Source organism: Siniperca chuatsi, linkage group LG12 (assembly GCF_020085105.1).
Source record: "Siniperca chuatsi isolate FFG_IHB_CAS linkage group LG12, ASM2008510v1, whole genome shotgun sequence".
Lineage (NCBI taxonomy): Eukaryota > Metazoa > Chordata > Actinopteri > Centrarchiformes > Sinipercidae > Siniperca > Siniperca chuatsi.
The window spans coordinates 8,561,650-8,575,415 of NC_058053.1; the positions used below are offsets into that span (position 1 = coordinate 8,561,650).

Sequence of the window (13,766 nt, forward strand, 5' to 3'; positions counted from 1 at the left end):
TCCTTCACTAAATCTCAGTCAATCCTGTCTTGATAAGCATGACTGGAGTCAGATGAACAGCAAAAGCCTCTCTTCTGCTCGGCTAGCATCTTCTGCCATTCTGTGAAGTTTCTACTGGTAGCAAAGCTCAGCACCTTCCCACCCCCTCCTCACACTGGGAGACTGGCAGAGTGTTACTGATCCACTCCCACACATCCCCCCGACCCATCTCCCACACCTCTGCTGAGGGAGCTTTCTGCTTATTTATTTATCTTCTAGAAATGAACAAGCCGGTTATTAAGAACCATCTGTTGTGATCTGCAAGTGTCCTTCACACTTTAGCACTTGCGAAATGCAAAATCAAAGTGGTGCAAACAATTAATTTGAACACAATCAGAATTTTTTTAATCCATAATAGATGCCCATGTAGTTTTGTTAAGGGAGGGGCAACAAATTTCTTGTATGCATGTAAATTGCATACAACTGTGGTAGGATACCATGACCATCCTTGTTTCCAATTAGCTTATTTAGTGTTGAGTGAAAGCAGCACATCCATCTGGTCCATACTCCTTTTGATGAAACCAACATCTTTAGGCAGCTTCTAACCCTGTACTGTATATAAAAGCAATACTCTGCTCTATTTCCCTCTAAAAGTTTCTGCCTGCATCCCGTCATTGAGAAAAGGTGAAGATGTTAATCATCCATATTTCCCTAATTAAACTCCACGTCCCCCATTAATTACTCCCTCGCGCCGCCAACAATTTGTGAGAAAGTCCAAGCTGCCAGACGGCTTTTATTGCATACTATTAATTAGTGATCGGCTGACTCAGGTAGTGTCTCAAGTATTCTAGAGCATGGTTTATGGGTTTTTAGATAAGGGGATACAGCCAAATTCTCTATCATTGGCCACATGTTCACCATTAAGACAAATTAGGGGCTGCGTTGACAGATGAAATTGTGTGCAAAAATGCAAGAGTTACAAAAAAGATGAAATCAGGCCCACGGTATTTGCCAAATGGTGGACACAGATGTCATGTGAATACTAAGACATTGTTAAAATTATTTAAGTTTCTTTTGAACTGTTGTTCAAATGTTGTTGCTCTCATTGAGTTGAGAAAAGAGTACACGGCACTTCTTTTGCCTTTCTAAGTGTGTTTCTCTTATAAAAGACAATCTCAGGTTTTGTCCAACAATAAACAAATGTACTTGCACAAGGAACAAACATACACACAGAACCTGGTTCATACAGGTTATCTTTCTAAAGCCCTAACAGACCCAACTATTTTCTTTATTTTCCTCTCCCAGAACATAATTAAAACAATCCCAGTTAAAGGCTTCCACAAATACCCTACAGTGGTCCATGGGGATCAGTAGTCATATTCATGTACATGAGTACATGACAACTCTACAACGCTGTATTACTGCAGTTATTCTGACCTTACTTCTTCAGATTGACGCTTGTGCAATATTTAAACAGTGGGGGTCATATTCAATAGGTCATTTATGGAACCATTACCAAAAAAACAAAAAGAAATCTACAGTAAATAATCAAACATGAAACATGATCACTGTCTCTCTCTGGATGTTTTCTCCGTCAGTCACGTTCTTGCAGCAAACCGGGGAAGCTGCAAAGGCCTTTTCATGTTCTGTGTTCAGGAAATTGGTTCGCGATGAAAACATATTCGGTTGCTGAGTGACTGTTGCATCAACAAATAGCTGTCCAATGTAGTGAGGCATGAAATAATTTCCTTGTCAATCACCCAAGGAAACGTACTCCCAATTCTAAAATAACTGGAGCATGCCATCTTTTACAAGCAAAGTCAATATTTTTACTTAAATCTGCACTAGGAAACTTTGTAGTTTAGTGGCTCCAGATGGCAGCAGCAGATAACTTAAATTTTGGAATTTGGGTAGATTTCATTACCTAAAGGCCACATACCATGATATCAATACATGCTCCCCAGGCCTAAATTTAAAAAAGAAAAATCTTGTTACTTGTTTTGTATTTAATATCATGTTACAATTGGTCTCTTATTCTGCACTGATAATATTTCTCATTTATACATTCCACACATATTTTGCTTACAAAGGATGCAGTTCACTTAGTTGCAGCCATAACGTGATGTAGACCGATAAGACAGATGTATTTTCCTCATTAAGATATTGCCAAGCAGCTTTGAAAATGAGTGTCACCCAGGTTGGCCTGTGTTTTCATTAAACCATGCAGTGTCTGAATTAGGTTACTTAGTTGGAACTTGAGCAGAGGTCTTATGTCTGTTCTTTCAGATGTGGGTTCAGTGGAGGGCCTGGCCTACCACCGGGCCTGGGACACCTTGTACTGGACCAGCTCCACTACCTCCACCATCACCAGACAAGCTGTGGACCAGAAACCAGTAGGTGCCTTCAGGCGGCAGGCAGTGGTCACTCTCTCGGAGGAGGACCATCCACATGTCCTTGCCCTGGATGAGTGTCAAAAGTTAGTAGCTCTTCTAAGTCTCTAAACACTCTCTCTCTCTCACTCTCTCTCCAAATTATTGGATTATCAGTTAGTTAATCCAAAAACGTCTAAACTGCCCTAAATTCAGCCTTTGATACTGTCACCCACAACATTTTTATTTATAAGTAGATATATGTTCAGCTACTCTCAGTTTTATTATGACTCAGGGTCATCATTCTCAAGCACAATATTGCTTTTCTTAGCTATGCTGACAACACCATACTCTATATAGCTTTTGATCTTCATTATCTTAGCCCTATTTAGTGTCACATTGAATCAGGAGCTGTGGTTCTATTTAATTGTCCAGAAGAGTATATAACAACATAACATAACAGCATTCTGTTATTTAAATGGCATTACAGAAGTCAGGCCTTTTCTTTCTCCTAATACAGAGAAGCTTGTGTATACTTTGGTACAAGTAGGCTTGACTACTGCAATGCCCTTAGATTTTCCCAGAGAGTCAATAAATAAATTACACCTAATACAGAAGATTGTTGCCAGAGTTTTAGCTAGAAAAAAGAAAATAAATCCATGCACTGGCCTCCTATTACTTTTAGGACCGATTTTAAGATCCTTGTACTTGTCTATAAATCTATCCATTGACTATATTGTTGATTCACTGCCAAGATATGTCCCAGGTAGAGCTCTCAAATCCACAGATTGTCTACTGCCTCTGGATCTCAGGACAGAAACATCAAGTGCATGCTATACCTGCTTTTTAGCATTCCCTGCCATTTTATTATGAATCATTTTTTTGCTAATTTGAAAAAATAATTTAAACAAAACTTGGATGGAAAGTTTTGGGGTTTTTTTTCACCACAGGACAGTTATTATTGCTTTTCAATAACCATCAACCAGACTTTTTCAGTGCCAAGGCTTTGTTGCATTATGCTGCCTGGAGCTATAATCTGAGATGTCCTGTAAGTAAGATAAGTAGATTGTGTTTTGGTGAGCATTTTTACACTTCAGGTGTACAGTAAGTGTTTGTAGCTTTTTGAATACCTGATTTAACAGTTTCATTTGTGTGCCTGTTTTTTTTTAAAAAAAAGCTCAAGGAAAAGGTGTTTTCTGTTGTTCAAAAAATAGCACTTCTATATTCCTGTTACATCCAGTTCAGATTTAACACTTGCATATTAATAAATATAAAAATGTTACTGTGAGCAGTCTGAAAAGAGTGAATATCTTGCTCTTCCTGTTGCACTAACTAAATTAATTTCTTGACCTCAGACTATATCCTTGGTTGGCAATTTGGCACCATATCCATCCCACTCCAGAAACACTGTCTGATAATTAGAATTCAAACTCAAGTGACTAATTTGCAGTCCCTGGTTGTGACTTCTGACCGGAATCCTTATTATCGCACTAGAGTAGACTTCCATGACTTCATCATTGTATGAAGTGAGAGCCCAGGAGCTAAAAACGTTTTTTTTTAATAGAATTTGAAACATATCCACCTCTTTATTCTGTGGTTTATCTGCATAGCTGTGGGTTTAAAATGTGCACCATCCATTTTGCAAACACCATAAACCAAGATATAAATCTTCCAGTTATTTACTCCATTGCTATTATCTGTGTTTCTCATATTCTTAGAAGTCCTCACAGAGGTAATATGAATAAATGACCTCTATCTCACAACCTGTGATGCTAATCCATTTTATCAAATTGAAACTGAGCTACACTTTATCGGTGATGAGCTCCTTCAAGGCAAAAAGGGGAAGCCGATGAAAGGAAAGGGAGGTCTTGGCAACTATGGGATTATGCTGATGACTGACTGATACGACTGTATAAACCTCCAGCAATTTAATTCAGGGAAGAAAGATTTTCTTGTTTATCAATGTTTATTTTGCCTGCATGGCAGAGAGATCCCTGGTTGACATGTTGGTATAGCAGGTCTTATAAAAAAGCCATCATTCCTGCGCCCTTATTTAATTTCAAACTACACATATTTGTTTTGTAGCTCTTGCTGAGGTGGTGTGAATTTGTAGAAGTACTGAGATGGAGTAGTGCTTCTTTTAGAGACGGAGGGAGTCTCTTATGACGTCTGTGTATTAAGATGAAGCCACTTGCTATTGCTAAATTACGAAGGAAAAGACTAGTCTGCATGCTCACTAGTAATTAAATGTTTGGTTTGGTTGTTCTCACATTTTAGCCTGATGTTTTGGACCAACTGGAATGAGCAGAGACCCAGCATCATGAGATCCACCTTAGCGGGAAAGAACATGAGAATTATCATCAGTTCTGACATCCTGACGCCCAATGGACTGACTATTGACCACAAAGCAGAGAAGCTCTACTTTTCAGATGGAAGCCTTGGCAAAATTGAGAGATGTGACTACGATGGTTCCAGCAGATATGTGAGTATGAAAATAATGCCCCCCAAGTAAAGGATATTAATTGTGGTAGAGCCCAATTTCAAGCAATGGGTTTTTCTCTCTGTAAAACATTTGCTTTTGATTTTTCATAACCCTATTTTAATTTCTATTAATATACAAGGTATGAACACTGTTTTGATTAAAGTTCCACATTTTTGTATCGTGCCCTTTGAAATTCCCATGGAATCCCAATCAAAGAATGTTTTTACAAAAAAGACCCAGTGACTAACAATTTAGAATGTATTTTCCACATTTGTTCCTCAGTGATGGAGATGTTTCATTACAAAACATCTGAGAAACAAGGCACATATTCAGGGACAGAATGTCAAATTGATCTGCCATTTTCTCCTGAAATGGAACTATTTTTTCTGTCTTCCATTTAATCTCCCATCCCTATTGAGCACCTGGATCCTCTATACAGCAGATAAGATCTGAAATACCTCTTGATGTTATTTCTGATATTTCATCTCTGTGGGTACAGATGGTTTCCTTAATCACAGAAGTCATTCCCTGCTAAAGTAAAGAAGCTCAGTGAGGGGAGTTGCATGCATAATGTATAACATCCCAACGGGATATACATCTTCTGTATCCCCAGTGTGTAAAAGATTATAGTACAAGATGGCCTTTTTTCAAGTTTTCAGTTTTTGCTTGACATGACCTCTGCAGCTCAGCACCTTGGCCCATCTCAATTAGTTACCCATATATTTGCTAAGCTGGGTCAAAACGCTCAGAAAGTCTTCACCTTTGGGTCCCCACCTGCCCTTGCTGCAGTCTAGTCAAGCTAATGAAGGCTTTGCATTGAGACTGCTTTGGGTGCAGATTCTCCATTCCAATTAGAATGTGTAAATTAAACAGAGGTACCTAATTGTCAACTTCAGCACTTACCCAAACTGCAGTTGTGAAAATCTTAAGACACCCCATCCATTGTATACAAGAAGCTTATTGTGGAGATGGAAGCTTAAGGTTCCTTGTTACTTAGTGTCTTCTGATCATTTTATTTCATTTGACAATGATCTGATGTGTTTAAATCAGCAAAAATTGCAAAAGGCTGCAATATTTCCTTTTGGAATAATAAAATTGGTTAGGTCCTGGAAAACATACAATAAAACACATTATAGAACATCAATTTTGTATTGAGTCATATGAATGTAGGCTTGGATGGCAGTGGAGTGTCTTCGAGGGCCCAGCTACCCCTCTTCTCTGCAACAGTGCCCATACATGCTGACAGTTTGGTTGGCAACAGAAAAGAACTAGAGCTGTGGCATCGCTCACTCCTCTATGCCATTTTGAGAGTGGAGACCCATGTCATTAATGCAGGCATTGCTTCACAAAGGGCAGTGGAGAGCATGATAAGAGAAGATTTCAGCATGTTTAGCGGGGAAAAGATGGCCTTTTTACCATGACGAGAGGGAATATAAATTGATGGTTGTCTAGGAACAGTTAGTGTCATTTGAGTTCAATGTCAGCATTGTACTTTCTGGGCATGTTTATGTTGCCATGTAAAACTGAGGCTCACTGAGGTAATCAGTTTTGAGTTTGTTGACATGGCAATTGAAGTACCTTATTCTAACATTGTTGAATAGTGAAAGAATGTATGAAGTATGTTCACATTAACCCAAAACATGAGTTTGGCACAAAAGTAATGTGTTGCTGGCTGTAAACCTAATGTCTCCCAAATCTAATTTCCTATCAATATGTTCTAGCCTACCCCATCTGGTGTTCAATCTTTCTCTCTCTTTTTCTCTATCTCTGTCTCTCACTTGCCTGATGGCCAGTTGTTGCTTCCACACGCTGGGCTCCTTTAATCAACACCTGTCCTATTAATCCCAGTATGGCACAGGGCTAATGTGATGCTGCTTACAAGCCTGTCCCACTAATGGCTAACTACAGAGCTGCAGAGCACCCCCCCCCCCTCACACACACACACACACACACACACACACACATCACACATACATACATATACACAAAACTGAAGAGTCCTACAAGGAGGCGTCTGATGGATTCCTGCCTCCCTGCCAATGACACTGTCATTTACTCCCCCAACATCTGGGTTAAGCAGTCATGTGGGTGGCGGGGGTGATGTTTTGATTAATGAGTCGAAACATTATTCTCCACATTTATTCCTAGGGTTGCACTCAAAATTCTGTCCATGCTTTCTCCAGCCAGATCTTGAAAATAGTTATTGGTTTGTAGATGGTAGTGCAAATATTGACAGTATGAAGTGTATGAGTAGCCCTTTTGTAATAGTTATATCATCTATTCTGGCATATAGAATGATCCACATATACTGTAAATGTGCTAGTACCAGAGCAGCATTTGACAGCACAAGCCTTAAATTTGAAAAGCATGATGGAAAGCAGTCCTAACATGAGTGCTTTGCTCCACAATGTTTAGGTCATAGTTAAATCAGGACCCGGAAACTTCTATGGGCTCGCCATCTATGCAGAATTCATCTACTGGTCAGACTGGGCCCGCAGGTCTGTGCTGCGATCCAACAAGTACACGGGCGGTGACACCAAGGTACTCCGAGCAGATATACCCCATCAACCAATGGGAATCATAGCTGTGGCCAGGGACACAAACAACTGTGAGTATTTAAAAACCAACCATGCAGTGTTGTGTCTGCAAATATTAGTGTATTATATGTTTGCAGGTGCCTGGTGTTCATGTGTGCGTGCTTGTGGGCAGGAGTTTATACATGTGCATATTCATTATGTTAGTGTGGTTTAGGACAATAGACCAAAATAAATATGTTGCTGTATGCATTTTTTACTGTAGCAAAATGAGAATATTAGAGGACACTGCGCTTATCTGTGCCACTCCTACAGTTTGCATGCACTTGGCCTGCATAAAGTTTCCTACCCCACTGGCTTAACATTTTTTCATTGCTACAACAGGAACAGGAAGTAATATAGTCTGACCCATTCTGGCTATTTGAGGCCAATACCAATTTTTTAAATTTGGTAACAATATATCTGCTGATATTCTGTTTTTTACAATAACTTAGCTTAAAGTGTTTTGGCAAGGATTTCTTAAAGTTGGTTTTGATCATTTGTGATCAAGGACATGCACTGAGGCAGGACATTTACACAATTCTTTATATACAGTTGAACAACTTTATTGTTGAAGATGAGTCAAGGTACATTTAAAAAAATAAGTTAATTTTGAACAGTAAACTGATGTAAACTTAATGAAATCATAATAAAAAATATATTATGTCAATGTCAGAAATCAAATATTCTACACAGATAGGATCTATCTGTGATCAGCCAACATTGGCGGATAATATCGGCCCACTGGTATATCATATAGGCTCTACTAACTAAAAGCAAAATATTTTAAAAGGGCTCCTCATTTTGATGTACAAAAACAGCGAGAATGATAAATGAAAGTGGTCTTATTTAGAATGGCTAGAAACCTAAGTTTCAGAGGTAATTAATAAAAAAGTAGCCTATGTTGTAAAGGGAGTCTCTAAAGTCTCATATAAAGTTTAATTTCCAAGTAGGACAAAGGGAAATGGGCTTAAGTGTGTCCCACTGGTTGCCGAGAGCCACGTTGTTCCTACTTTAGGGGAAATAATCACATCCTATGACCTGCATGGGTACAGCTGCAAGTCTACGGCATAATGTGCAGTGACCAGCAATGGCGGATCGGATAATCAGTTTATCCTTTTTGGTCTTTACATTATTAACCTCTTATTGCGTTTTCTTTGTCATGAATATCCTCACTATAAATAATCATACAGATGGTTTACCTGAGCTGCAAAACAGAGGAACCGTTTCTTCTCTCATGAATAAAATACTCATGGCTTGAGGGCTGGTAATAACAGAGGGTCTCCAATGGACACACATGTCTCTGAACACTTGCACTTGATACTACATCTCTCGTTGCTCAGCTTCTTTTCTACATTTTTACTCAGGACTAGACAAGTACTTACATTTCCTTTCACTTACATTTTCTTTCATGGGTTATGTCTGCAGTTTGGTCATGCAGTTTAGTGCAATACATGATTCCCACAGAGCTACACACAGCTTTTTCACATAGCACCCCAGGCAGAGAAACACAAGGGTCTAAAGATAGAGGCTGTCAAATGCTGTACAGACTGAAAAGCCCCTTGAGGCAAATTTGTGATTTGTGATATTTTGCTACATAAATAAACATTGACTTGAATTGAAAATGTGCAGCATTATAATACATGTGCTACCTGTCAGTGAGGATAGTAGTCAGTATTAACAGAACTGCCCTTTTATTCATATGTTGACCCCTGATGATCCTTAAGATTAAAACAAAATGTAAGTGTAGCATCTTATTCCTGTAAGTAACTGCAATAACCAACAATGTCATGCCATAGCATTTCACATCAAGACCTCATCTGTAATTTAATTTTACATAAGAAAATTTATATCTGCTATCTCACCCATTAACAGTAAAGATCAGGTTTGGTGTCAGGCCCTCAGACTCAACAAGCAAGAGCTCCTTTTCTAGATTTACCAACCATTTAGGGGCAACCTATGGTAAGCAGAGAATCCAAATTCTGTGCCAACTTCCCATGGGATTTTTAAAATGTATGTTGAATATCTCTTAATAATACAGTAGACAAGGAAGGCTGAAGCTAAGTGTGTCTGGCAGAAAGGTAAGTCACAATGCTTCCTCAGAAGATAACTCCATGAATTTACTAAACATTTCAGATGGCTGACATCTAAAAGAGAGTGTGTTTCACTGGGAGATTTGTCCTTTAAATGCTTCTGACGGTCTAATCAGTTTTGTTTGATTGTTACTGAAGGTGAGCTGTCCCCATGCCGACACATGAATGGAGGCTGCGGTGACCTTTGTCTCCTGACCCCATATGGGAGGGTCAATTGCACTTGCCGTGGAGAACGTGTGCTGTTAGACGACAACAGATGCGTGTGTAAGTCTTGAGGAGCTTCAGATTTAATTATGCTGAGTCCACGAATGCTGACCCTTGGAACGTTTTTAGTACCAGATAGTGATTGTAATGGCACTCTTTATAGATTAGTTATTTTAAAAAGAGTCATTGTTTACATTAATATGCATAGGGTAACCTGGCTTCTGTCCATACTGGAGGTCCATTCTGGTTGAGATTTTATTTGTGGTGTTTACATGAACCTTTGATATCTTTGTACATAACCACACATAAACAGGAACAGCTGCTGTCTCGTCTTCTTTGACTAAGCAGCAAGTTTGGTTGCTTAAAGTCACAAGACAAAAGCATTTTGATGGTGTCTTGTGCCCTAATTTGACACGTTGCTGGTTGAATGTGAAATGATAGACCATAAGTTGAGAGGAGCTGTTCCAACGAGGGAAGTTTGGCCAGACTAAACATGGCAAGTGACTCAGAAGAGCAGGATGGTAGCCTGGATGTCATGGTAGAGGACAACGGGCTGTCTACCACACCCTGTTTCCACTCATTACTAGAGCAACAAGAAGTTTTAATTTATGCCTGATGTCTAAAATCACGAAAAGTACATTGTTGACATTCATCATTAAATCAGTGTACTAGATCAAATGAGAATTAGCTACCAGTTGAATGCAGTTATGACATTTACAAATGTTGAGTAAGTGTGTTCTCAATAGAATGCATTGAAATGTTTCCTCTTAGTTCACCTGTATGTATGAAGTTTGTTCAATATACACTGCTGAGCTTTGAGATTTTGACAGTTATAGATCATCACCTTCATCGTGTTCTTCTGCAGCAGAAAATTCCTCCTGCAACACCCACACTGAATTTGAGTGTGGGAATGGCGAGTGCATAAACTACCAGCTAACCTGTGACGGAATAGCCCACTGCAAAGATAAATCAGACGAGAAGATGCAATACTGTGGTAAGAAACACTTCACTACTCTGTCTGAAGCAAGAGTATCCGAAAAATATGTTGGTTTGATTTAGAATTCTTGTAGAAATAATTGCTAATAAAAACACCTGTTGATTGCTGTATTTGGTAATTTCTAACATATTTATGAATTTTACTGGGTTCAGTCAACAGGAGCTGTCGGAAGGGTTTCAGGCCCTGCTACAACCAACGGTGTGTGGCCAACAGTCGTTTCTGTGACGGGATCGATGACTGTGGGGATAACTCTGATGAAGCTTTCTGCAGCAGTGAGTCACAGCCGTTTGATCTCCTGTTCAGTCCGTCCTGCCTCTGAGCGCAGAATCCAGCCACACCAATGCTTACTTAATACAGCACACTAGGCCACATGCTGTGCTAAGCCTTCACTGTCTAATGAGCCCCAAGATCATAAAGAGTGCACAAATTCAAAGAGGCTCCCAATCCACACCCTTGAAAGCTGCTTTTGAGAGCATGGAAAATTGTGTCCCTTCAATGTGGCCAGACTGATTTTGTTTTGACCTTGATGGTGAAATAATCCAGTAAAAAGTACAGTCGTGTTTATTTCCCTCCTCTAATTGGACTATAGTGAGAAAATATAGAGGAATACTGTTCCAAGCTGATTGAGTATTAATGCAGACCTTCCAACTCAGCAGTCTGGGATTTCAGGAAGGAGGTTATCTCATTAGGGTGTGTCATCCTCAGCCCTGCATTTTAATGGGACATCAACAATACCTTTATCTATTAACATTACATTTAATTATAGTATTATATAAGTTATATATCGATAATATAATGCAGAGAGCTAAAATCGCCTGAGCCATTGTGCAGTAGTAAATGAACAACAAAATCAAGATGCCGCTCTTGCATATTAAGTGTGATTTGCTCTTGCACAGCACTAAGAGGGTCATGACATCCAGGCCCTTTTTCTTAGCACAGGTAGTTCAACTGCACAAATACTGCAACTCATCACAAACCTTTTTCTGTCTGGCAGTTTGCAACCCGGAGCTAATTTTAACCACCCCCAGAAAGAGGTTCTAAGTATTGTTGTGAGCTGCACCTGTAACTGTTTCTGAGTGCTGTTTCTGTTCTGTTATCTTTTTGAAATGCTAATTCTCTCCCCCAGATGTCACATGTGGCTCATCAGAATCATCGTGCAAGGATGGGAGCTGTGTACCTAGCTCAGCCTGGTGTAACCAGGTCATTGACTGTGCCGATGCCTCAGATGAAAAAAGCTGCAGTAAGTCCTTTAGCCTGTGATTTGCATTGCAGGTACCCTAAAACGAAAATGCAAACGCACAGCTCTACCTGTAGCAGATCAGATGGATCCAGTAACTTAAATCTGTGCTTGTCTCTTGGGTCAGATTGAGAACTGCCCCTCTCACCCTTACCTCCACCATTACTTCCATTGTGACAAGACAGTTATTGTGTTGCTGTCTTTTGTATTCAGATCACACCGACTGCTCTCAATTTTACAAGCTGGGGGTGAAAGAAAAAGATTTCATCAGCTGCAACTCCACCTCACTGTGCATCCACCCCTCATGGATCTGCGATGGTGCAAACGACTGTGGAGACTATGCTGACGAGACCAGCTGCCAAGGTGAGCACCCATCACAATCACACACAAAGACACACATTGTGCGTGTGCATTCACAGACAGATTAAGGAAACCAGCTTCAATTAGAAAAGACTTAAGACAGATCTCATTTTCAGAGATGATTATGACAGTGGAATAAGAGATTCAGAGAGAGCTTTGGAAAATATAATGACCTCAGTCATTGCTAATGCTCAGAGGACTGACTTGGTTTTGTTTTTCATCCTAGTTTCCCATGGGCAGAAGTGCGAGGAAGGCCACTTTGCTTGTCCAAGTGGGAACTGTATCTCCAGCGTGTGGCTGTGCGACGGCCAAAAAGACTGCGAAGACGGAGCAGATGAATTCCAGTGTGGTAAACCGACAAATCTTACCTCTCATGAAAGAGCTTCTACACAATAAACTGAAATTATGTTTTGTTTTCTAACGGGTAGAAATAGATGAGGTATCTGGTTTCTGTGCACAACACTGTTGGTGGTTGGAAGTATATTTATTTTCCATTAACAAGAAGCTATTTGTTGTAATGTTTTTGTCATTTAAATAGATCCAGGCCTGCAACAAATATTTCACACAGTATATACATAAGGAGGAGACAGAAAGACAGGAGATGATTGTTTGTCATGCCATGAGGCAATTTCTCTTCACTTTGTTTTGCTCCCCCTTATTGCGTGTTTGAGATTTCTCATGTGGGTGTTGCTGCTTGTTTGAAAGTCTAATTCCGACCCTGAATCGAGAATGAGGCTGTTTAGGACACAAGTTTTTCTCCTTCTCTCTTTGAATTATAATGTACAGCACTTCCAGTGTAACAATTAATTAATGAGCCATCAGTCACTGAAACGTTTATACTGAAGATGGAAGTGTGGCTTCAGTAGAAAGCAGCGACATATGAAAGGATTACACATTACAATGCCACTCCTCTGCTTCCCTCACCAGAGGCAGCAAGAGCATTCGTACTTATGCTTTGATCCATGCTAATGTATGCAGAACCTACCATAACAAAGGCAAGATCTCTCCAATTAAACAGGAAGACCATAATGAAATCATGGTATGGATTAATAATTTGCCCTCAAAACCAATAGCTTGTACACATACCCATTCACATGTCATTGCTTTTGACATCAAAGCAAAATGTGCTGGGTGCTTTAATGTAGGTGGTCAGAGTAGCTGTTAAGCTTCATCACTGTCACACACATGCACAAGGTGATTAGCTTGAAAAAACGATTGTTAATTGTATTTTTTTTGTATGTCTGTAACATTTCATTTTTACCATTCAGTCTTAAACCAACACCAGCCATGTTCAAACCCCGGTCATTGATGTTCAGTCGCCTGTGGACACCACCGTGTCTGCTAGTGTTACTTTCCACAACATTATCTGCTGAACATCACTGCCTGATTGGACATTGGATAAAAAATGTCTCCGAGGCGCAGAGTTAAGTTATTCTGGACCTCACTCTTGTGCATCATTGCTGCATCTTTTT

At 39.7% G+C, this 13,766-nt stretch overlaps 1 protein-coding gene across 9 annotated transcripts in view; it reads left to right on the forward strand.

The window, feature by feature from the left end:
- Positions 1-13,766, forward strand: part of lrp1bb (low density lipoprotein receptor-related protein 1Bb) — a 239,958-nt gene that overhangs the window by 170,840 nt on the left and 55,352 nt on the right. For all 9 annotated transcript variants that reach the window (XM_044217323.1, XM_044217319.1, XM_044217320.1 and 6 more), the window contains 9 exons: positions 2,266-2,455; positions 4,626-4,830; positions 7,246-7,438; positions 9,635-9,760; positions 10,566-10,694; positions 10,850-10,969; positions 11,824-11,937; positions 12,148-12,297; positions 12,521-12,643. In XM_044217323.1, coding sequence (XP_044073258.1) covers positions 2,266-2,455; positions 4,626-4,830; positions 7,246-7,438; positions 9,635-9,760; positions 10,566-10,694; positions 10,850-10,969; positions 11,824-11,937; positions 12,148-12,297; positions 12,521-12,643 — 1,350 coding nt within the window. The remainder of the gene's footprint in view (positions 1-2,265; positions 2,456-4,625; positions 4,831-7,245; positions 7,439-9,634; positions 9,761-10,565; positions 10,695-10,849; positions 10,970-11,823; positions 11,938-12,147; positions 12,298-12,520; positions 12,644-13,766) is intronic.